The 25,302-nt window shown below is 43.9% G+C and overlaps 3 protein-coding genes across 5 annotated transcripts; 2 read left to right on the forward strand and 1 right to left on the reverse strand.

Annotated features, from left to right (window-relative positions):
* Positions 1–276: 276 nt before the first annotated feature.
* On the reverse strand, positions 277–9,008 carry LOC136675417 (guanylate-binding protein 1-like). Of its 3 annotated transcripts, none has more exons than XM_066651955.1 (11): positions 8,722–9,008; positions 7,646–7,836; positions 5,305–5,432; positions 5,103–5,212; positions 4,534–4,748; positions 3,959–4,201; positions 3,716–3,864; positions 3,498–3,629; positions 2,758–2,970; positions 2,444–2,546; positions 277–2,196 (listed from the first exon to the last, which is right to left on the reverse strand). In XM_066651955.1, the coding sequence occupies exons 2-11, from the start codon at positions 7,812–7,814 to the stop codon at positions 1,754–1,756; spliced, it is 1,905 nt and encodes a 634-aa protein (XP_066508052.1). In that variant the 5' UTR covers positions 7,815–7,836; positions 8,722–9,008; the 3' UTR covers positions 277–1,753. The 3 variants fall into 3 exon arrangements, with proteins under 3 accessions (XP_066508052.1, XP_066508053.1, XP_066508051.1); XM_066651956.1 differs by having other exon boundaries at positions 7,646–7,848; XM_066651954.1 differs by lacking the exon at positions 8,722–9,008 and adding an exon at positions 7,920–7,993.
* Positions 9,009–9,022: 14 nt separating this feature from the next.
* LOC136675418 (guanylate-binding protein 1-like) lies at positions 9,023–16,446 on the forward strand. The gene is made up of 11 exons (XM_066651958.1): positions 9,023–9,359; positions 10,510–10,696; positions 11,258–11,385; positions 11,798–11,907; positions 12,028–12,218; positions 12,446–12,688; positions 13,192–13,469; positions 13,765–13,977; positions 14,472–14,574; positions 14,706–14,899; positions 15,144–16,446. The coding sequence occupies exons 2-11, from the start codon at positions 10,510–10,512 to the stop codon at positions 15,363–15,365; spliced, it is 1,869 nt and encodes a 622-aa protein (XP_066508055.1). The 5' UTR covers positions 9,023–9,359; the 3' UTR covers positions 15,366–16,446.
* Positions 16,447–17,511: 1,065 nt separating this feature from the next.
* On the forward strand, positions 17,512–24,427 carry LOC136675959 (deubiquitinating protein VCPIP1-like). Its single transcript, XM_066652787.1, has 3 exons — positions 17,512–20,249; positions 20,805–20,891; positions 21,850–24,427. The coding sequence occupies exons 1-3, from the start codon at positions 17,630–17,632 to the stop codon at positions 22,512–22,514; spliced, it is 3,372 nt and encodes a 1,123-aa protein (XP_066508884.1). The 5' UTR covers positions 17,512–17,629; the 3' UTR covers positions 22,515–24,427.
* The last annotated feature ends 875 nt before the right edge of the window (positions 24,428–25,302 follow it).

The raw sequence follows: 25,302 nt of genomic DNA on the forward strand, positions 1-25,302 counted from the left end.
CTAACGTAAAGACTCAGTAACAATGGAACAATAAGCAGTAGTTTTAAAGTGAAAGGTTTCATTAAAACTCATAATCAAGGCCTAGTCCGAGTTATAATTTTTCCTCCAACAATATTACTCTTAAATACCAAACAAATACTAATTTTAGAACAGTTTACAGTTTCTTTTTAATCTAAGTGTGAGTAGCTTTAGCTCGTACAGGATTTGGTGTAAAATAAAATGAGACAAATACAGTTTTAATGTTTCAAATGTATTTATTAATATTCAAATCCAATATCTTATAGAATAATTCCTTTATTGACACATACCTGGCAATGTTCTGTTTTAATAATGTTGTTTAGGACATGCATGGAACACACACTGGCTCAGGAGAATTATTACAGGACAAATGTAACCAAAAAAGCAATTGTATGGTTTTACCCAGTTTACCCAGCAAATACAATACACTTCTGCAGTATACCCCTGTGTGTGTGTGTGTGTGTGTGAGGGTGGGTACATAGATATAGAATGTGTGAGAGACCTTGCTTTATTTCACATTTGATAAGAAATCATGGAGTAAAAAATAGTGATTTGGTCAAAGGGCGTGTGTCTCCTACTTAGAAATGTGTGCAATGTGTTAAATAACAGCACACTGATGACACACTAAACTCTGCACTGATGTGGACTTCGAGACTAAAGTCTTGCTTCGTGCTTCAGGAGGTTCTCATTCAAAAACATAGCAACAACAGGGAGAACAGAATATATACTATTTATTAAAGCGCGTGTAGACAACCCTTTTAAAAACTGAATTATGTAACCTAAGCTAACAAAGGTTGCAGAGTTGAATACAGACGTACAGTGCCCACACAATATTTCTGTAATCTCCACAGGGAAAGCATTGTAAATAAAGAAGGACAGAACAGCTGCTTGATGCTAAGTGCTGTGTTAAAGGAAATAAAGCCTTTGATTATTGGGCTGTGGGGCAGTGGATCTGTGTTCTGTGTAAAAAATTAGCTCTGTTTAATGTTTCTGGGATGAGTTACAGTTAATTGTCGTGGCCCAGTGCAATGAAATTCTGAGAAACACATTCAGCAGGTAGCGTAAATACTTCTCAGAAAATCAGAGACAGTTAAGGGGATTTTCCATTGCATTGCATCGACTCGACTCTGCTTTAAGCTGGTTGCTCTTCCATTAGCACATCTCGCCCACAAAACGGAGGCGGTGACATCAAAAAAAACATCTTTAACAGGAAACACAGCTTTGAAAAGCACAACAATGGCAGTGGTAACGTTAGGTGCAGTTTAATAGATGTGTACATGTACTTTTTTCTTTGTCTTTTGTTTGTTTTTTGGGACTGAACATGGCTCCACACCCCACTTCACACTGATTCTCCAGTTCTCACAGCAGAGTTTTCAATGTTGCACGTTCTCACTGGAGTTTTTCAGCAGCCACTGATCCAAGGAGCGTCTGACCCTCTTCAGAAACCCCTCGGGGGAATGTTACGAGCTGCTGCTGAGAGTCGAATAAAAACTAATATGAAAGTTGTGCTGGAGCTCTGTGTTTTGTGGTGATTGACAGGTCTGTAGGGTTTACGCCTCACATTTAGTACCTATTAGGCTCAGTTTGTAACAGGTGCGAGCAGAGACTAAAAAAGAACCCGGTTCCAGGACCAGATTTTGCTAATGGAAAAGCAGAGTCGAGTAGGTTCCATGCAGTGGAAAAGCGCCGCAGATGTCTTCATACCTTTGAACATTTCATATATGATCTGTGCAATTTATTCTTTGCTCATGTTGTTCTGTGACAGACTGGAAATTTTCCCCAAATATTTACTCTTAATTTTTGATTTGGCAAGTTTATAATCGAGGATGTTAGAGAGCACTCCTTTACCAGCTTCCACCAAAGGCAAAAAAATCTCCTTGAAAGAGCTCTGAGACTTAACTTGCTCTTTCTTAAGCTGCTCTATCTCCAGCCCCATCAGCTCCGCCTTATCTTTGTAGTTTTTCTCCAGGAGCACTTTCTGTTCACACAGTTTACTCTCCACAGCTTTCTCCAACTCTTCCTGCTGCTGACGCCTCTCCTCCTGGAACTTCCTCTCCATCTGCTGCATTCTTTCCTGATTACTCTCTTTCTCCACCTTCATCACTCGCTCCATCTCCCTCTGCTTCTCCTCCGCCGCTTTCTGCTTCTGCTCAATCAGCGCTGCTCTCTCCCTCTCCTCTGGGAATTGAGAAGGAGAAGGAAGTGGAGGAACAGGAAAAGTAAAAGGACAACCCAGTTACCAAGCGTTCTTCCAAACGCAGTTACACATTTCCACCAGAGAGGGCTCCAAACCCCCAAGCGGTACACAGTGCAGCTTTAATAACAAAGTCACTATGCACTATATGAACTTTTTGAAGATGATTTAGATTTCTTAACTCTACAGATTCTGTCCCCCACTCGTGGTGGACTAACATTTCCAGTTTACCTTCTATCTTTCTCTCGTTCTCAGTCAGTTTGTTGTCAGTTTGGAGGATTGCGTTTGCTTCAACATTCCATTGTTTCAAAAACTCCTCCAACACGTGCTCGGCCTAAAGGCACAAAAACACAGTAAAACTAGTAACTGCTTAGAAGAATTCTACTAGGTTTTTAAATGATGTAGTGAATCCTGCTGAACCCTAACTCTTTACTAGAGGTGATTAAAAAATTTAGCTGCGTTAATCACAATGGTATTCTGTGATTAATCATAATTAAGTTAAAATGCTAGTTTTTGAGTGTGTGTCTTTGTAGGTTACTCCTCACTTGAACCCCTTTGTTGGGGTGTGTGTTGTACTCTCTGATGATGTTCTCCCTGTGTGTGCAGTAGAGACTGTATCCTCCAGGTGTGGTGTAGTCTCCCCTCTGCACAGCTTCACTCAACCCTGAATAGAGCTGACTCAGGAGAACTCGACACTTTGTCTCTGAGCTCTTCGTGTTCTCCTCCAGAAGCTCGGTATAGCGTTCATCTACTGACTCCTGAGAACTCACACACACACACACACACACACACAAACACAACCAGAACAGATTCAGTCTCTGGGACTATTCCTCCATTCTTCCAAAAGATATTTTCTTGGTGAAAGGTGACAGAAAGCTCTTCATTTCAAAGATCTCTCTGGTATTTTAGGGTGTGCTCAGACTTGTATATTTTGGCTCCCTTGATACATTGTTACATTTAATCCTGGTTTGGTTCAAGTTCACACTTTTACAATCGAATAAAAGCAGGTAAATAAATGACATCAGTCGTGAGCTGGGCTTAATTCACTTATCAGGGTTGTGTGTGTTTACCTCACAGTATTTTACCCAATGGAAACACAGCAAGGGGCAAAACAGACAAAGGAACCCAAAAAGCACAAACCAAATAATGTAAACAACAGAGAGAAGACGTTAGGAGCTTGGTCCTCGGCTCATTGTTTGTTTTTATCGTACTCTGTTCTGCTCTGTTACATCTTGGGACGTCAAACACTGTGATTTTGGTTCCTCTAGACGCCTTAAATACTCACAGAGAGTTCCCTGAGATATTCTCCATGTTGATCTTTAAAGGAGCGCTTCATAAACTCAGTGGTCGCCAGGTTACTGAACTTCTGATGTTCAGCAGAAATCTCATCAACACTCACAGGAAACTTGCTCCTCACCTGGAACACAGCATAGACTTAGAATCTTCAAAACATTAAACAGAAGAAAGAATTTAGAGAGTAAATGCCTCAAAGGTGAGGTGAACCTGCTCCATTCCCCGTTCATACACTTCCATCCCCTGCTGAACTGCCGCCTGGTTCTCGATCTGCGACATCACCACCACAGCGTTCTCCAGACACGGAACACTGTTCCCAGAGATCATGTCCACATACACACGCACCAGATGACCCAGCACTGACACACACACACACACACTATAAATACATATGCACACAGACAGATAAAGGTGTTACAGAGCTATAGGTTTATAAACTGAATAAACACTCACTCCTCCCAGTGACTCTGTGTCCTCCTTTCACTGTTTTCACTTTACTTTCTTTAAAAACGTAGTCACAGAATCGCCGAGTGACCGTCAGAAAGTCGGGCCACAGCTCACTCTCGTCCAGACTCTCCAGATGAGACATTTTATCCTGGGTCGCCGGCAGTGGGAACACAAAGCACTTCCTGGAGGGGAAGTAGTTGCGAATGCACTCTCGTGGAAGATTGTAGTCGCTTATTTTCTTCCCTATGCCTGCCGTAGAAAAGGAGAAAGAAAGTTCATATTGTTCCTCCTTTAGACTGAAGGTTTTAACAATGGATATTTACATGTAAACCCAAGAACCAATAGAAGATCAAAACAACAGAATTATATTCATATTAGTGCCAATCACGTGTCAGTAAATTTAAAATGCTAATACGTGCTAATGTATATTTGAGAGTTCCGATGACGCTTGTAGGAGGTGAGCTCAGAAGTTTTTTGTGGAGCAGTTCAGGAAAAATAATAAACACCTGCCTTTAAAAACATGATCGAAAGCATTTTTTTTGTTTTATAAATGACTTATTGTAGTTTTAAACATGCCTAACCTTTCTTGAGCTGAAGAGCAAAGTCCAGATACTGGTCCTCCGTGACCCGGCCCTTCTTCTCAATCTCCAGCTCCAGAATAAAGTCCCTCACCGTCCAGATGAACTTTGGGAAAAACTGCACAAACTGAGAGCTTTCAGGCTCCTCTTCGTCCTCCTCAGCTGCTGCTGCTGAAGGAGAATTGATCCTGATGTGATCCGCCAGCTCTGTCACAAAGCTACCATTCGCTGAGGAATTAAATTGTGTGTAAAAATGATGCTCGGTTTAGTTGAGTGTTCCTAAAGCAACACTAGGTAAAATTTAGGTCTTTAGCCCCATACTGTATATCATATTACACTGCTGATTTCCTCTCCTTTTCCACAAATTACATAGTGCAGTTTCTGCAGTGCTGAGCCCAGAGTAACAAAGTCAGAAGTTCTATTCTCATTATTACAGCTCAGTGAAGCATCACAGTGATTTTGAAGCTGTAATTTTAAGGTAAATTTATTATGTAGTGTTCCTTTAAATGCTTTATATATTTTTAAATTAAGGATGTAAAGTGTTAAAGTGCAGTGTGTGATGAAGAGGATACTGCAGGTTCTCGACTGCCGTGTTGTCAATGGTTCCGCGGCTGTTGTAAATCAAAGTGCTGCTGAGGAGAACGGCCAGACAGAAGACCCACGCATCGTTCTTGGAGTCTCCCTGCAGTGAACACACACACACACACACAGCATTAGCACAGGTATCCTGCGCATGTCTTCAGTAAAGTGCAGTGGTTGTGCTGCTGTCCTCACCTTGTCCACGTCCCCCAGTCCCTCAGTGTCCAGCAGGACCAGAGTGTGTCCAGGTTTAGAAGGGTGTGGCACACACCACATCCAGATCCCTTTAGTCTTCGACTCGATGGTGCTGCCCAGAGCAAAGCCTCAACACACACACACACACACACTCAATAATCCATTTAATATTTCATCAGCTGACAACAACATAAATACAACAACAAAATATTCACAGTGGACCTCAGGGGCATTACCTGCTTACATAAAGTAAGCTCAGGTTTGTGTAAAGTTGTGTGATCCTCTCAGGTGTGTTTAAAGGTGTGTGATCCTCTCAGGTGTGTTTAAAGTGTGTGATCCTCTCAGGTGTGTTTAAAGGTGTGTGATCCTCTCAGGTGTGTTTAAAGTGTGTGATCCTCTCAGGTGTGTTTAAAATGTGTGATCCTCTCAGGTGTGTTTAAAAGTGTGTGATCCTCTCAGGTGTGTTTAAAATGTGTGATCCTCTCAGGTGTGTTTAAAGTGTATGATCCTCTCAGGTGTGTTTAAAAGTGTGTGATCCTCTCAGGTGTGTTTAAAATGTGTGATCCTCTCAGGTGTGTTTAAAAGTGTGTGATCCTCTCAGGTGTGTTTAAAATGTGTGATCCTCTCAGGTGTGTTTAAAAGTGTGTGATCCTCTCAGGTGTGTTTAAAATGTGTGATCCTCTCAGGTGTGTTTAAAGTGTATGATCCTCTCAGGTGTGTTTAAAGTGTGTGATCCTCTCAGGTGTGTTTAAAGTGTGTGATCCTCTCAGGTGTGTTTAAAATGTGTGATCCTCTCAGGTGTGTTTAAAATGTGTGATCCTCTCAGGTGTGTTTAAAAGTGTGTGATCCTCTCAGGTGTGTTTAAAATGTGTGATCCTCTCAGGTGTGTTTAAAATGTGTGATCCTCTCAGGTGTGTTTAAAGTGTGTGATCCTCTCAGGTGTGTTTAAAAGTGTGTGATCCTCTCAGGTGTGTTTAAAAGTGTGTGATCCTCTCAGGTGTTTAACGTGTGTGATCCTCTCAGGTGTTTAACGTGTGTGATCCTCTCAGGTGTGTTTAAAGTGTGTGATCCTCTCAGGTGTGTTTAAAAGTGTGTGATCCTCTCAGGTGTGTTTAAAAGTGTGTGATCCTCTCAGGTGTTTAACGTGTGTGATCCTCTCAGGTGTGTTTAAAATGTGTGATCCTCTCAGGTGTGTTTAAAAGTGTGTGATCCTCTCAGGTGTGTTTAAAATGTGTGATCCTCTCAGGTGTGTTTAAAATGTGTGATCCTCTCAGGTGTGTTTAAAGTGTATGATCCTCTCAGGTGTGTTTAAAGTGTGTGATCCTCTCAGGTGTGTTTAAAGTGTGTGATCCTCTCAGGTGTGTTTAAAAGTGTGTGATCCTCTCAGGTGTGTTTAAAAGTGTGTGATCCTCTCAGGTGTTTAACGTGTGTGATCCTCTCAGGTGTTTAACGTGTGTGATCCTCTCAGGTGTGTTTAAAAGTGTGTGATCCTCTCAGGTGTGTTTAAAAGTGTGTGATCCTCTCAGGTGTTTAACGTGTGTGATCCTCTCAGGTGTGTTTAAAATGTGTGATCCTCTCAGGTGTGTTTAAAAGTGTGTGATCCTCTCAGGTGTGTTTAAAATGTGTGATCCTCTCAGGTGTGTTTAAAATGTGTGATCCTCTCAGGTGTGTTTAAAGTGTATGATCCTCTCAGGTGTGTTTAAAGTGTGTGATCCTCTCAGGTGTGTTTAAAGTGTGTGATCCTCTCAGGTGTGTTTAAAAGTGTGTGATCCTCTCAGGTGTGTTTAAAAGTGTGTGATCCTCTCAGGTGTTTAACGTGTGTGATCCTCTCAGGTGTTTAACGTGTGTGATCCTCTCAGGTGTGTTTAAAAGTGTGTGATCCTCTCAGGTGTTTAACGTGTGTGATCCTCTCAGGTGTGTTTAAAATGTGTGATCCTCTCAGGTGTGTTTAAAGTGTGTGATCCTCTCAGGTGTGTTTAAAAGTGTGTGATCCTCTCAGGTGTTTAACGTGTGTGATCCTCTCAGGTGTGTTTAAAGTGTGTGATCCTCTCAGGTGTGTTTAAAAGTGTGTGATCCTCTCAGGTGTTTAACGTGTGTGATCCTCTCAGGTGTGTTTAAAATGTGTGATCCTCTCAGGTGTGTTTAAAGTGTGTGATCCTCTCAGGTGTGTTTAAAAGTGTGTGATCCTCTCAGGTGTGTTTAAAGTGTGTGATCCTCTCAGGTGTGTTTAAAAGTGTGTGATCCTCTCAGGTGTGTTTAAAATGTGTGATCCTCTCAGGTGTTTAACGTGTGTGATCCTCTCAGGTGTGTTTAAACTGTATGATAATCTCAGGTGTGCTACCTGTGTGTTTTCCAGCCAGTTGGTTCATGAGGTAAGATTTCCCAGTGCGATAGAGGCCCACCACAGACACCACCACTACCGGGTCAGTGATGTCATTCAGGTACTGAGCTCCTTCACCGAGACACAGAGAACCATCCACATTCTCCACCAAACACACAGGTTCCTCCATAGCTTCTTACACAGTTCACAGTCTGGAGAGAATACTACGCAAGTCATTATACACATAAAGCATAGTGGGTGCTGATGTTAAAGGGACACTAGGTAATGTTTTTACCTTAAAATTACAGCTTCAAAATCACTATGATGCTTCACTGAGCTGTAATAAGGTGTTGTTGCTATTCTGGGCTCAGCACGGCAGACACTGCACTATGTAACATTTGGAGGAGGGTAGAAACAACATCCCCCCCCCCCCCCCCCCCCACACACACACACACACACATGCATTGATGTCAGTACAGTGCTGTTAAATTGAGTTTCACTAGAGGGAGCCCTGGGAGCAACCAGGCCTAATCTTACCTAGTGTTCCTTTAAATCATCTCAGTTCATTTGATATATTTAAATAGTGATTATACACACTGTGTCCACAAGCGTTTGTACATACATTTGTACGTCGTATTTGTTTACAGCAAATATACTAGCCCTGAGAGCAAGGAGGCGGCGAACCACTGTTGACCCACTGAGGGCAAAGTTGGAGGTCCACTAGTGTTTTACACAGAGTATTCTGGGCGGACCACTGCTGATTAAACAGAATTTTAGACAAAATGCCACATTTTTAGCACTTTTCCATTCACAGTCCAATTTACATTTTTCCCCTTCATTAGGTTCTTTTTGTTATTCTTTATAAATAAGATTAGTAAATAATTTAAATCAGCACAGTGTCAACATTGTTATCATTTAACCATTTTACACTCATTATTATATCTCTCAGAGTTGTTGGTAATATCTGTATTAGTGTGTTTTCCAGAATAAAAGTCTCTGTGAGTGTAAAATCTGTGTGAGGAGATTATAAATGAGTTCTATCCGGTACAGGACAGTAATCTGAGTGGACCAGCAGTGGTCAAGGTAGGCATACTCACGGTAGGTCGCGTGAAACCTCTCTCTCTCTCTGTCAGACACGGAGACACAAAAATATGAGACAGTCGAGTCCTGAAAATATGAAAATATCCACACAGCAGACCCTCCCGCGCGTGCGTGGATCCGCCCTGCTCGTGCAGAAGAACTTAGCATAAAACGGGGGCTTTCCGGGAAATCAGGGCGTTCAACACCGGCGTTACACCCAACAACGACCACAACTACACAGCTATAACAACACAATTACACAAATACAACAACGACCACAAAGACACGGTCCCCGCTCACAGCGAAGGTATTTTATTAGCAATGTTCAAGAAAATTAGCGTGAGGCCTCACCAGCCGCGTAGAGGCTGTTTCTGCAATAAACAAAAGCAAATAACCGATTAATCAACGGAGATATTGGTGAGCGGCTGTCCACAAATATTTGACCATTAAGTGTGTCGCTGTGTCATGGTGGAGGCAGCTTTCGCTTTCGGTTTCGCTTTAGAAAGAGAGAGAGAGATAAAGAGGAGGAGAGAGAGAGCTGAAGAGGGGGAGAGAGAGAGTTTATGTGAAAGCTCGTGTTGTGGAGAAACGACCGTTAAACTGCTCTGCACATTTACACGAGACCAACGCCTTCCTCCTGAAGACAATAGCCAAGGTAAGACGGCATTAAACTCAGTAATAATAATAATAACAATAATAATGCTTATAACAGAGGGTTCGTGGTGAAATGTATGGAGACAGAGATATAACCGATAGAGAATGTGTCGTGTGTGGTTCTGTGTAGCACCCAGAAAGGGTTCTGCTTTTGTAACAGGATGGACACAGTAACAGTAACATTTCACCCGGCGCATGGTTCCAGTTTAAACACAGATTTTACTGAAGAACCACTGAAAAAGCCTCTAGTTTATTAGACCTTTACCTTCTCACATTCCCACACCACTGCAGTGTGTATTGGAGCTGTATGGGATTAAGGTTTTTTGGATCACGCTTAACATTAAATAAAGCCACAACATTAAAGTCCCTCTTTATTGATGCTGAAAAACATGATGGAAATGCCCTTAAGATAAAAATACAGTTATTCATGCGGTAAACAACCAGCTGTAGTTGTTTATTCCCCAGTAGGACCCTATTTTTACCTTTCTCTGTTACTGTTAATGCTGAAGGATGTGTGTGTGTGGGGGGGGGGTTAGGCTTTTACACAAGTTTTAAATTCAGTTTCTGCTTTAAACATAACACACCTCCTGTAAAGCTCTCACTAATATATTATCCTTTATTTGATGTTGTTCATATTGCAGTCCAACATCGTGTTGTTTTTAAAGCTGTGTACATCACACACTAATTCCCTGGAAAATCCAAAACACTTGGGAAACATTGCAGACACATAACACTCTTCTCTGAACTTGTGGTGCGGGTTTTGAGGAATCAGGAAGCAGTGAAGATAACAATTTTTCAATTAAGAATACACACACTCCCAGAGTGTCTCTGGGAGCAGCATCGAACCAGTCGTTATGAGCCTGAAGACTCTGAATACTAGGATCCACTGTTGTGCTGAGACGCTGGGTTGTGATGGGGTGTGAAAACAGGATGCAGACAAGAGTGGTTCGGTTATTGTCCACTGTGACACAAACAGAAAGCAAGGTGTGGAAACACAGGGACTAGGCACGGCTACAGGGAAATGAGACAAGGTTAAAAATGATAACAACCAGAGACTAAGAGCTAGAAACAAAGATTAACTCCACCATAACTCACGTTAAAAAGTGCCGAGCCAAAGACAAGTCACTGTGTTGTGTTTGGATTGTGATCAGATGTCCAGTGAGATGAAAGAGCCCATATGTCTGATCAGCAACGACTCCGAGGGACGCCTCTGTGTCCAGGACGATGCGAAAGCTGTTCTGGATAAGATCACACAGCCGGTGGTGGTGGTGAGTGTGGTGGGACTCTACCGCACAGGGAAGTCTTACCTCATGAACCGCCTCGCTGGACAACAGACTGGTAAGATCACGTTTTTATGAAAGTATTTGAGTTCCTCTTTGTGAATATTTGTCCCAATCAATAGTTTGAGATCCTCTTACAATACGCGATTAAAGAGAAATGCTGCAGTGAAATCACACACTGTTGTTTAATGAAGATTAGGTACACAATAGAGTACTGTACTCCATCTATATCAGCAACAGCTTGTGCAAAGAAACATCCACAATGATGCAGCACCACCTAGTGGATTAGTGGATTGATTAACATCCAAACAGGGTTTAGAAACCTTTGCTCCAGTATGCTTAGAATTTCATGTGCGGAGTGGATTCAAACAAAGGAAATGCTGGGTCTAAACAAACACACGCACTCACACAGACACACGCAAGCACACACACACACACACACACAGTTTGGAATTTATTGACCTCTGCTCATATTTCTCTCTGGTCCATGAACATGAGTGTTTATAATAATCTATAATATAATATTAAATACATCTGTACCATGTCATGTGTTTGTAATTACAGTGTTTCCATAGATATGTGATGTTTTCTGTGTGTGTGTGTGTGTGTGTGTGTTGAGGCTTTGCTCTGGGCAGCACCATCGAGTCGAAGACTAAAGGGATCTGGATGTGGTGTGTGCCACACCCTTCTAAACCTGGACACACTCTGGTCCTGCTGGACACTGAGGGACTGGGGGACGTGGACAAGGTGAGGACAGCAGCACAATGGCAGCACATTTTTACGGTTGTTTTATTTCATTTAGTTAATGTTTTGATGTTCTTTGCACTGAATGGACACAGAGGTAGTTTAGTGAATGTATGATGCCACCAAAGTACAAGGGGGAGGAGTTAAATGCAACATTTTAAAGCAAATAATAAATCCTCCCACAATGTATTTATTTATTACACATAAACCCTATATGGTATTTTGCTGAGGACAGCAGTTGTTCGCAGTGTGGTGTTGTTTTATGGTTGGTGTGGTACAGTGGTAACACCATTGGGTCCCTGGTGAGAGACCTGGGTGCGAATCCCGGCCTGGGGAACCAGTCTGTGCTGCACCAGTATCCAGAGTCCTTGGGCAATGTATGCCATAAATGTAAATGTATTGTGATTATTTTCAGGGCGATGAAAAGCACGACACCTGGATCTTCTGCCTCGCTGTCCTCCTCAGCAGCACACTGGTCTACAACAGCCTTGGAGTTATCGACAACCATGCCCTGGAGAAACTGCAGTATCCTTCACTCTCGCTGTACCGTTTATATTAGTCAGAATATCCTTTGTAAGGGGGTTTCTCAAATCGTTCAGCTCTACTCCCAGAAGCATTGATCTTCCTGAACAGTGCCCCCTACAGCTACGTTACGGAACTGACTGAGAATATTCGTGTGAAGGCCCATGGCAGCGACGAGGATGACGCAGCTGAGTTCATGCGTGTGTTTCCCACATTTATTTGGGCAGTGAGGGATTTCACTCTACAGCTGATTAAAGATGGACAGGACATTACCGCTGACCAGTACCTGGAGGGAGCTTTGCAGCTCAAACCTGGTACGAAACTCTAAATACCACCTAAAGTTTCAGCACATCTGTTCACCCTGCATTTCTCCTGAAGTGACAGGCATCATACTGTGTACATTTCACAGCAGATGACCTGTGGTATGGAGGAATGATGATGAAGACCATTGAACTTGCATTTAAACATTATTTTTAGGTACGTTTATGGAGTCTAAGACACTTGTAAATTAAGGCCTTTTTCCTGTTTTCTTCATCTCCAGGTCATTCCAAGCAGATAGAGCAGTACAATCTGCCCAGGCGGTGTTTGCGGAGCTTCTTTGCAGAGCGACGGTGTTTTGTTTTCCCGAGGCCAGCAAAAGACAGTGACCTGAGGAGGATGGAGGAGCTGACGGAGGATGATCTGGATCTTACCTTTCGAGAGCAGGCTGAAGTCTTCTGCTCCTACATCTTCACCAACTCCAAACCCAAAACCGTTACCGGGGGACGAACTCTCACAGGAGCGGGTCAGTACAGACTCACCTGGCAAAGGCCTTCACTCTATACAGCCTTAATTCAATTTCCCCCAACCACTATCCAGCCTCTCCTTATTTCTCACAATTAAAAGTGTTTTTGTTACTGCACGTTTAACACTGACCTACACCAGTCAGCCATAACATTAAAGCCACTTCTTTGTTTCTGCTCTAATTGTTAGACTGTAATTAATATTGAGAGTTTTAAAAACAGGCACAGAATTTAGAAGCATGAAACTTTTTGAAATGAAGGAAAGACCACTTAAAACAAAAGCAAGAATATTTTGGAGCCTACCTGGAATCATTGGGTGCAAGGCAGGAACACACCCTGTAGGGGGCGCCAGTCCTTCACAGGGCGACACACATTCACTCACACATCCTCACACCTATAGACACTTTTGAGTCTCCAGTCCACCTACCAACGTGTGTTTTTAGAATATTAATGGTAATATGAGTGGTGGAGAGTGACACTCCTCTGTGTGAATGGTGTTCTATAGTTCTGGGAAGTCTGGCAGATGTGTATGTGGAGGCGATTCGGAGCGGAAGCGTGCCATGCCTGGAGAATGCCGTGGAGACTCTGGCGCTGATTCAGAACGGACGCGCGGTGGACCAGGCTGTGGAGGCATACATGAGCCAGCTGTTTAAAGACCTGCGTTTACCTGTGGACCCCACAGAGCTCTCACATATCCACTCTGCAGCAGAGAAGCACGCTGTGGAGGTGTTCATCAAATCATCCTTTAACGACAGTGAGCAGACGGCTCAGATGGAGCTCATGGTACAGACACAGACACACCCACATACACACACAGACACACACACACAAAAACACACAGACACACCCAAATACACACACACACACACACAGAATACACACACACAAACACACTGAAATGACTCATAACAAAAATCTCTCTCTTTCACTCTCTACTCTTTCTCTCCTTTCTTTCTCGGTCTCTCTTCCTCTCCCTCTGCTTTGTACTGTCTCTTTCTCTCTCTCTTTCTCTCTGTCTCTCTCTCTCTTTGTCTCTCTGCCTCTCTCTCTCTCTCTCGCTCTCTCTCTCTCTCTCTAGAGGAGGATCCAGAGCGAGTATGAGTCGTTCTCTATTCAGAACCAGGAGGAGTGTTTGAATGAGTGTCGTTCAGTACTGGAGCAAATCTTTTCTCCTCTGGAAGAAGCTCTGGCTGAAGGCGTCTTCATGCAGTCAGGAGGATACCAGGAGTATCGTGACACTCTCTCAGCCCACACGCAGGAATACAGGGAGCGCACAGGGTCACGGATAATGGTGTGTCTTATTAGTTTGTGACTTATTAAAGAGCTGTGGGGCCCAAACAAGAGAATCACAAATCACAAAAAAAAGAGTTACAATTTAATTTAGTACATTAAGCTTTTCCACTGCATGTATCTACTCAGCTCCGCACGGCTCGGCTCGCATTAGTTTTATTTATTTATTATTGTGGTCACATTAGTTTTTATCCAACTCTCAACAGCAGCTCATAACATTAAACTCTGCAGTGTTTCAAATGCTCCTCTAATTTTTGGCCGATGAAACATCTCCAGCAGGAACCGTGTGTAAAAATGAAAACACAAACGCGGCCCAAAAAAACACAACGTGTAAATAGAGTCTAATATTATCACTGCCTGTACTGTAGTTTTCAAAGCGCATTCAGCAGCACATGAGCCTAATATCACCATGGCAACTAGCAAGAGTCCACCAGAGGAGCTTAAAAGTTCCCCATCTCCATGTGCAGTAATGTGATGTGTGTGTTTGTGTTACAGAGTGAGGAAGTATTGAGTCAGTACCTCAAGGAAAAAGAAATGTTTGCAAAGACTATTCTCTTAACAGATCAAAGTCTCACTGAAGCAGACAAGAGAATGGAAGGTGAACACAGACACACTTATACACACATCTTCCCTCTCTCTCTCTCTCTCTCTCTCTCTCTCTCTCTCTCTCTCACACACACACACACACACATTTTTCTTTATTTTGTACATGTTTTCTCTGTGTCTCAGAGGAGCGTTTGCACAGAGAGCATTTGCAGCAGAAGCAGAAGGCCCTGGAGGAGCAGAACCGGCTGCAGGAGCAGGTCTTTGAAGACCAGAAGAGAACTTATGAAGAGCACTTAAACCAGCTCCTGGAACGCATGGAGAGGGAGAGCGAGAGAGCAAGGGAGGACAATGAGCGAGTGCTGGACGCAAAACTGAAAGTAAGGGATGACAGAGTCTGGAAAAACTGGTTCTGTACGTGTTCTTTACTGATCCTCAAAGAGCTGTCAGCCATTTTCCCCAGTGTCTTCTTTATGTTATAAAACATGTTATACTGACAACTAGTGGCCTGGATGTAGCAGAGATTCTGTACAAGACCCTTTAAAATAAAAAAAAAAAAAAAAAAAAATTTTATGAAGCAAAAATGTATTTATTTGTGTGTGTGTGTGTGTGTGTGTGTTACAGGAGCAGAGGGCTCTGTTGGAGCAGGGTTTTAGGGATAAAGCTGATTCCATGCAGAAGGAGATAGATCGCCTGAAGGGGGAGATGAAGAACAACGATGAGTCCAAGCGTTCCACTCTGAGCACTGTGGTGGAGACAGTTGGAACAGCTGTAGGATTAGTTATGCCAGGATTTCTTTCCAAAGCTTTTGGAATTGGAGCTTCATTATTATCACGATGGCTATAAAAAATAATGCCCTGTTCACAACATCAACCTGTAACCAAAGATGTGTTTTGATTTTCCTGTGCTGGATTAGAGGGTGATTCTCAGCTGAAGGGTGTTAATAAGGAGTTTGTTTCTCTGATGTTCTGAGAAGAGCAACACCAACTTGAGCCACTGTTCCACAGCTTAGTGCCACAAGGCTTTATATCCCACTGCACACACTTGGCATTGAGCATGCTGACCTTAGGCTCATGGGCAGCTGCTCAGGAACATCTCAAATATATTAGTAATGCTTTTGTATAGGGGTTATACACAATGTGTCCACAGTCGATGCATATTATGTAGCTGGGTTCAGTCAGTATAGAGGGGTTAGAGAGGTGTGCGCAAAGTTTTGGAAGCACCTAGTATCCGTTTGTTAAAGGTAGGACAGGGCCATAATCTGTTTGTGCTAATACTGACCTACACTCTTGAAAATAAAGGATCCTTTATTTGGCCTCAGTCCTTTCCCATTGAGAAAAGATCTTCTGAAATATTTACAGTTTAAGGACGGACCTCAGAGAACAACAAAACACATTGCTTTTGCTTTTTTATTTAACTGATGCTTAATGTTTTTTTTAATGTTTCAGATGTTTATTATCTGTTAAATCTCTGTGTATCAATAAATAAAAAATGTTACAAGAACAGTGAATGCTGCATTACACTGTTCTAGCTATCTCTGACCACAATAACCAATCTCAAGATTACTTTAACAAAGAGATTTCTGAAACAATTAATATCTAGTGAAAAGAGAAACTGAGAGGAAATATGTATGTTATGATTAAGAGATTTCATCTGACTTTTTCCCTTATTTTTTACTTTACACCATTTTACCTCACTTAAGAAGCTAGTATTATTACAACCACCACCTCCATAGGATTTTTGTTGATTTGTGGTTTGTAAGTTTTAACTATAGTCTGAATTTGCATTGTCCACAGCATCTTTAGTGGCACCGCACCTGAAATGGATGAAGTGGAAATATGATGATGATGATGATCATTAGTGGCTCTTTAATATTTTAAAATGGTGCAGCTGAAATTCGTTAAAGTTGTTTGTGAATAAATGCATTCTCTGGCCTCAGTGTTTAGTTTTCTTTATTTAAATGTACAGCTATAACTACATTTAAAGTCCTGCATCGTCTACCATATGCTCCATTTAAGACTGGTTTAATGTAGAATTTTCAACTCTGCTGTATTTAACACAGATTGGTAAAATATCTCAATAACAGCACATTGGTTTGGCGAGAAGAGTATAACACAAAGCTATATTTTTACATTTTTTAAATTTTTCATATCTTAAGCCAAAAATCAAACAGGTCCAATAGGAAAAAATCTGAGGGACATTCCTACTGGACAGTCCTCCACTCAAAGACAAAAATGGCTGCTATCTGGTATAGAATTGTATACATACCTCAAGCTAAGATGCTACATGCTTATCAACTTTACGTATATCAATAGTTTTATATAATGTACGTTTGTTTGTGCATATAGTTAATATTTTATAATGTGCTACAAACAATTGACTAATAAATACTAAAAAAACGTTCGAATGTTATATAAATATGAAGATTATCGCAAAATTATTTATTTGTTTACACTTGTGTTTATTTTACAATTATTCAGTAGATTGGCCAATATTTCCAGCATTTTAGGTGCTACTTAATGCAAATAAATTTTATTCGGACAGTATTTTATTTTAACCGCAGGTTTTGACACTTCTTGCATTGTTTTGTATTTTAGATCTGAAAGGCAGATCTATAAACAGTATCCTGCTGCGGCAGAGTTCATGTGACTACATTTTTAGAACGGGACTTCCGGTATATACATAAGCAGCCGCTATTTGACGATCAGCGGACGCGCGCTTCTTCAGCGGTGCATTCTGGGTGTTGTAGTTTGTAACAGTCCTGTTCTGTATATGTATGAGTTTCTCTGTCGCTGTAGGTGAGGCTTCGGTATCCTGGTGAATAAAGTATGTTATTAGTCAGTGTCCGCGTGTTTCTATTAAGAAACATTCTTCTGCTATGGGAGATAATAGTTTTGATTACATTTGTAGAACTACAATTCCCAGAATTCTCCGCGCTTTCGTCCTGCAACAGACAGGCTGGAATGAAAAAAATAAGCGCTTCCGTGTTGTTCTCCACCGAAAAACAGGAGCTGGGGTTTAACGTTAAGCGCCGCGGGTGGAGGTTCTTCGCGAGTTAATGTTATAATGCTTTTATAAACAGCCGCAACGCAGAAGAACCTCGCCTCACAATGTCTTCCGCTCTAGGCGCGAAGAAGCGGGACAAGCGGGTTTTATCCGGTACCTGCCCCGACCCTCAGTGCCAGGCGAAGCTGTTCTTCCCCGCTCACGGGTCCGGTAGCATCGAGTGCACGGAGTGCGGCCAACGGCACCAACAGAGGGCGCTGCTGAACGTAGAGGAGGTGACCGACCCCGACCTGGTGCTCCACAACCTGCTGAGAAATGCCTTGCTGGGGGTCACTGGGGCCCCGAAGAAGGGCACGGAGCTGGTGAAAGTGATGGGGCTCTCTAACTACCACTGCAAGCTGCTGTCACCCATTCTGACCCGCTACGGAATGGACAAACAAACAGGGAGAGCCCAGCTCCTGAGAGACATGAACCAGGGCGAGATCTTCGACTGCTCTCTTCTGGGCGGCAGGGCCTTCCTCATCGAGCAGGAGCACGTCTCCACCGTGGGCTATGGCAAGGACAGATCTGGCAGCCTTATTTACCTGCACGACACCCTGGAAGAAATCAAAAAGGCCAACGACAACAAAGAGTGTCTGATTCCAGTGCATGTGGATGGAGATGGACACTGCCTGGTCCATGCCGTGTCCCGGGCTCTGGTTGGACGTGAGTTGTTTTGGCACGCTCTGAGAGAGAACCTGAAACTCCATTTCAAACAGAACCTGGACCGCTACAAAGCTCTGTTCCAGGACTTTATCGACAACGCAGAGTGGGAGGATATCATAAACGAGTGTGATCCTCTGTTCGTCCCACCCGAGGGTGTTCCTCTAGGCCTTAGGAACATTCACATCTTTGGCCTGGCCAACGTGCTGCACCGTCCCATAATCCTCCTGGACTCCCTGAGCGGCATGCGGAGCTCTGGTGACTACTCAGCCACATTCCTCCCGGGCCTTGTACCGGAAGAACAGTGCCGTGGCAAGGACGGCTCCCTGAACAAGCCCATTTGCATCGCCTGGAGCAGCTCGGGCAGGAACCACTACCTCCCCCTGGTGGGCATCAAGGGCATGTCGTTGCCCCGGCTTCCAGCAGCACTGCTCCCTAAAGCCTGGGGAGTTCCTCAGGAGCTGATCCGCCGGTATGTGAGTCTGGAACCCTGTGGAGGATGCACCATAGGGGGAGATCGCAGTCTACAGGAGAAGTACCTGCTCAGATTAGTCTCTGCCATGGAGGACGTCTTCATGGAGAAGCACGGCATACACCCTGCTCTCGTGGCGGATGTCCATCAGTACGTGTACCGCCGCACTGGAGTGATAGGCATCCAGCCTGAAGAGGTGACAGAGGCGGCCAAGAAATCGGTGCAAGAGAACCGTCTGCACCGCTGCCTTATCTGTAACGCTCTCTCAGAGCTCCACATGCCTCCAGAGTGGCTGGTGCCTGGGGGCAAGCTCTACAACCTCGCCAAGTCTACTCATGGCACTCTCCGTGGAGACAAGAACTACAGCTTCCCCCTAAACAACCTGGTTTGTTCCTACTGCCCTGAGAGAGACACCTTGGTGCCTGACTACAAGCTCAGCTCTCTCTCCACCTGCACCTGGTGTCATGGGACCTCTGTGCGGCACATCCGCGGGGACGGGTCTGTGGTGTATTTAGACGGAGACAGGACCTCTACTCGCTCGCAGGGAGGGAAATGCGGCTGTGGCTTTAAGCATTACTGGGAGGGGAAGGAATACGACAACCTGCCAGAGGCGTTCCCCATCACCCTGGAGTGGGGGGGCCGTGTGGTCAGAGAAACTGTGTACTGGTTCCAGTATGAGCCAGATTCTGGGCTAAACAGTAACGTGTATGAAGTGGCAATGCGTCTCGTCACCAAGCACTTCCCCGGAGAGTTTGGCAGCGAGATCCTGGTGCAGAAGGTGGTGAACACCATCCTGCATCACACAGCCAAGAAAGACCCGGACGAGTACCACCCTGTGGCCATAGAGGGCGCTCATACGAAGAGCCAGAGCCAAGCTGGAGGAGAGGTGGTGGAGTCAGACGCGAACCCTCCCACAAAGATCATCCTGACGGGGCAGAAGGGACGCACGCTGCACAAGGAGGAGCTGGTGATGAGCCGTGCTGAGAGGAGTCTGCAGCACAGCATCAGCGAGCAGGCAGCTCTCTCCCAGCGCAGACGCACACAACGGCTGCGCACACAGGACCAGGGGACGGAGCCTCGTCCGGCATCCCCCGCCTCCTCCTCTTCAGCCCCTCCCACGCCCACCAAGACCCCTCCTACCAGCGGCGAGAAGAAGATTCGTGTGACAACGAGTGATGGGAGACAGACGATGCTGCAGCTGCAGGTGGAAACCACTTTCACGGAGCTGCAGGCCTCCATCGCGCAGGCCCTCAATCTGCCCCCCCACCAGCAGTGCATCCGCCATGGCTTTCCCCCTAGAGAACTAGTTCCTCCACCTCCAGGGCAGCAGCACCTCCCCGTCAACCTGCAGCATGGAGATCGCATCACCGTGGAGGTCCTGAAGGAGAAAATCCCTGACACACCCACACACACCGGGTCTGAGACACACCCCTCAGATCCGCACTCTCACACTCCTTCAGAACCTCGTCTCAGGAGAACCAGTAGTCGTGAGATTCAGGACAACATCGACCTGGAGATGTCCTCACTCTGTCTTCTCGCCACTTTAATGGGTATTTTGAGTTTTAATGTATGTGTTGTGAACTTTAGACTAAACGACATTGACAGGAAGTCTACTGTCATTCTTGCTGACTCCCAAATAAGGCTGTGATAGTGATGAACATAAGTGCTGTTAAATATACAATGACAGTACAGAATGTAAGAGTACTGTGGAAATCAAGAGAGGTCTTTATTTAAAATAATTGCAGAGTGTACATTGCCTTGCTTCAATTTCTTATTAATTCTAAAGACATGAGACATAGTAAAGTTCCAAAAATAATAGAAGTGGACAGTAAAGTAAAAGTATCCATGTCAGGATTAACCATTTATACACTCCTGTTTATTATATATTGGTACTGAAAAAAGCAAACATCCTGGGAAATCTAAACAAAGCACTGTTGTCTACTTATTTGTATCATAACTGGGATAATAACATACCAGTTTGGCATTGGGCCTGATGTACAAGCTCAGATTTCAGCCGTCTGCATCTCACCTTTAATGTGTTTCTATTTATATAAAAATGAATAATTAATAACATAATAATATTCATTTTTCCTGCTCTTTCCAAGGTGAAGATGTGTGGTCATATGCAAAGAAGTTGCCCCATCTTTTTCAACAAGGAGGAGTCTTCTACAACATTGTGAAGAAAGACATGGGTATGGCCTTGCTTTTATTTTCTTTTTTTATTTATGGTGTTTTTCCACTTCGTGGGATTGACTCGACTCACTTTTAGCTGGTCGTTTTTCCACTCCCACAACTCCCCTGCACAATGGAGCCGGTGACTTGGCCAAACCCTGTCTCTAACGGGAACTGTGAAACCCACAAAAGCACAGGCGGTAAAGTCAGGCGCTGTTTACTAGTTGTGTGGCGTGTTGTTGGACTGAACACGACTCTGCCCCCAGTTCTCAGATTCCTTGTCGCACATTCGGTTGTCGCTGGAATTTTTCCTCAGCCACCGACCCAAGGAGTGTCTGAACCTCGTCAGAAACCCCTCTGTTATGAGCTGCTGCTGAGAGTAGGATAAAAACTAATGTGAACGCTGCTGTAACTTCAGAAATTTTACAAGCAGCGAGTTTTTGCTGGAGTTCTGCATTTCACGGTGATTGACAGGTCTCTCCAGCCAATCAGAGCTCTGTAGGGTTTACAACTCACATTTAAATTTTGGTCCTCAGCGAGATCAAGTTCAATCCCCAGTGATACCACAGACACTCAGAAGAGTACAGCTGACTTTTCTCTCTGACTGGGTGAGATGGCCCCCCTCTCCCCCATCTGTCAGCTGATGTAACGGATTCAGGCAGTTTGCATTCTCATCCAGTGCATCAAGTGGCGTTGTATTAGCAGCAGTTCAAAAAGAAGCAGTGGATTTGCCTCAGTTGTGTCAGAGAGGGGGGGGGTGGACTCAATGACAGGCAGAATTAATAATCGAGGATTAATAATTGAATAGATTTGCCAAAATATATATATTCTTTTAAATCTTCCACCTACATTTAATCGAACGTTTCTCACGGTCGTATCAGACTTTCTCGTTGTGCTTTTTTTTTTTTATTTGTATGAGGTTTTTCCACTGAGACTGTGTTTGTGTTGTGGTTGTGTGTATATTTGTCCTGAATCCAGGTCTCCTGGACGGAAAGCACTGCACCCTGCCACACTTGACTGGTAAGACCTTTGTATTTAACGCTGCGGAGGAGCGTTTGGAGCTGTGCGTGGACACGGCCGGACACTTCCCTGTGGGGCCTGATGTGGAGGAGCTGATCCAGGGGGCGCTGTCACAGCTGTGTTCTGAGAGCTCATCCCGCAGCCGTGAGGGAAGCCCTGCCCACAGCTTGCGACTAGGAAGCGGAGGAGTGGTCCGCAGGAAAGAGCAGAGCGTCCCCGCCTTCCAGGGCAAAGGCCACTCCCTTGGCTCCACCACTCAGGAGCACCGGCCAATCAGACGCCAGCACAGCAGCGGCGTGGACCTGAGCGGCAGCGTCCGGGGGGAGGGGCTCACGCTTTCAGGGGAGGAGCTTGTCCGTGTGGCTCCAGGTGTGCTTACCTTGAGGGAGGGGCGTGGGGGGGTGGAGCTAGAGCCTGCTGCTATCGAGGCACAGAGGCGCCGTCTACAGGAAATGGTGTCCAACATACAGGCTTCCATGGACAAACACCTACGGCAGCAGGCCACACCCACCACCTCCACCGCCAAACACGACGGGAAGGGCGTGGAGCCGGACGAGCAGGAGGACATGGATAGTCAAGGTCTGGAGCCTCCGACCACCTCCGAGCCCATGGACCAATCCTGATGAAGTGTCTTCTGTTTCTCTCACACACGGTTTCTGGTTAACACTTAGAAACATACATAGAAACATCTTTCACGCACACTTATACACACGTATACGCGCTTTCTGCTAACCCGTAACATTGCAGTGTGTTTACTGCTTGTGTGTGTGTGTGTGTGTGTGTGTGTGTGTGTGTGTGTGTGTGTGTGTGTGTGTGATTAAGTCTTTCTAAATAACTGAGTCTTAAAAGGCTTTGGAGTTTGGTCATATTCATTCATACATGCTTGATTACGCAGCTGTCTGGACAAAACCTTGTATAAATCAGTGACTTTAAAAGAGAAAAGTAAAAGGAAGCAGAATTAAAACAGTTGAAAAGTGCAGGAAAAAATCAGCTGACATTTCTACATGATCTCAGACAACAAAATAAGACAGAGACACAAGGCTTTGTCCCGACGGCATCGATGTACATGCTACAGTGCAGACCATTTGAATTGTTAGAACTGTGTGGTGTGTGTGTGTGTAACAACTAAGAACATCTGAAGCCTCCTGTAGCAGTGTATTTAAAGTTTAACAGACACAGAGAGAAACACACACACACACACCTTGGCCCTGCATTTGTGTACCTTTTGCTGTTTGTGTGCCAAGGAGCCGAAATTGTCCAAATGTCTTCAGAAATGTCCTTCAGAATGCAACCAGACAACACTGGTTCTTCACATGTGTGTGTTTTGCACAGTGAGATTAAAGGTTTGGTGTGGAGTATGATCCTGAGGCTGATTTTGGATTTAAATGATCAGAACTTCCCACTAAAGTTGATTTCTTCTCTTATTTTACTGTGACTACGCTGGGTGTGTGTGCTGGGATCTGATGTAGCAGAATATATTAGAAAAATATATGTGGGGCAAAACGCATACGCATTTATAATTTGCTTAAAACAGATGTGAAGGTGATTGTAATGTTCCAGATGAATATGAAGAAGTTGATTAACGAAGCTTGTGCAATATTATACCGTGTCATTAAAGCAGTTTTGCCACTGATTGAGTTCCCTGCTGCCCCCTACATGCCTGGAGCTGCCTTTTCTCCAGGAAGAGTCACGTGAGACATGAATTTCAAATCTATAAATAGCTTTGCTCTGTGGGGTTAAGGTTTAGAGTCCAGGGAGGATGCGTTTACATTTAACAGTGGCATGGTGGTCTCATACACACAGAGCCTTAACTGTCACTGAGGTTTACTTACAACCCAGATTACACACACCCTTCAACACACACCTTCCCACAAAACCCTGCTTTGTTTTTGTTTTTTTTAACAAGGGTTTTATTTCCTTTCCTCAGCATGCCCTGCCTCCATTCTCTCTCTGTTTGAAGCTAAAAGGGTGAGAGTGTGTTGAGCTTCACTCCAGGTGGCACTCTCTCTCCTCTGAACGGAAAATGGAAGTGAAATGCGCTGAATGGAGAAGGGGCCCTGGGACAGAACCCAGGTTTGGGTTTAGATGAAAAGAATCAGTCGAAGGAACAGAACAGGAGGATGTGTTTATTTCTTGCTTCGTGGCTGTCTACTGTAAGCAGACTAGCTGTCAATATGATAATATTCTCAACAATATTAATAATATCGGGCTGAGAAGGATAGACTAGAATGTTAATTATAGTTACTCTTGATATTAGTTAGGATTTGATCAGAATTCAGGATGATTCAATAGGAATTATTTATTTCAGAAGGACACAGTGTGTGTCTCTGACCGTTGGAGTGATGGCCTGTAAGTTGTGTATTATAATAGTATATATGTATATTGTACGATACTTTCTCCTGTACATATATTCTGGTTGTTGGTTTCTTTTGTTCGTCCTCTGTTTGCCAATAAATTGATTTTAAAGAGCCACACAGCAGAAGTGTTTGCAGTTTGCATGTGCAATAAATTTTCAGCCTAACAACTAAATAAAGTTTATGCCTCTCTGCAAAATGCTGTGTGCTGTGGTTTCTGACATCTGCCCTTTCATGTATAATACTTTAGCGTTTATATCTGGAGTCTGTTCGGTCACAGACTGATCCTTTCAGCATGAATTGGACTGTTTTTAAAAGGCCTTTTTTGCGGAGAAACGCTGTTCTCTCTGGTTTGTTTATTTTCAGAAGCTCCATGTCTTTTAAGTTGGAATGGAAACTCGAGAGAAAACAAAAATGATTGTTGTTTGTATGTGGCTTAAATTTAACATGTCGCATTCACTATTTGAATTACCATCCATCCATCCATTATCTGTAACCGCTTATCCAATTTAGGGTCGCGGGGGGTTCACGCCAGTCCTTCACAGGGCCTATTTGAATTACCACAGAAGCTATTTGTAGTAATGCAGTTAGCCGTCACGCAAATTTGGAAATATTGTCCACCTTAAGTGATCAGAAACAGCAAAAATATGTATATTACCCACCGATGGAGCAGGAATCTGGAGTCTCTCCGTTGTCTGAAAAAACTCCAGATGCCTCTGCTGTGAGCAGAGAGAGAGAAAGCCTAGCACCGGACCCAGACACTTTGTTTTTTTACCCATTTTTTACCCAAACTGACTGCAGAGCAGCACATGTAGAGGAGACACACTCAGAGTTTTATAAAAAGTGTTTGTTGATAAAAATCATGAATGTCATCTTTAAAGACAGAGCCGGAGCACCCAGAGGAAACCAACACAGACACAGGGAGAACATGTCTATATCTTAATAGACAGTGACACTATCTGTAACCATGCTAGACACGACAAACACCAAATATATTATTAATTTATTATCTGTAACCCTTATCCAGTTCAGGGTCACGGTGGGTCCAGAGCCTACC

The sequence above is a fragment of the Hoplias malabaricus genome, chromosome X1, assembly GCF_029633855.1.
Source record: "Hoplias malabaricus isolate fHopMal1 chromosome X1, fHopMal1.hap1, whole genome shotgun sequence".
In the NCBI taxonomy this organism is placed as follows: Eukaryota; Metazoa; Chordata; class Actinopteri; order Characiformes; family Erythrinidae; genus Hoplias; species Hoplias malabaricus.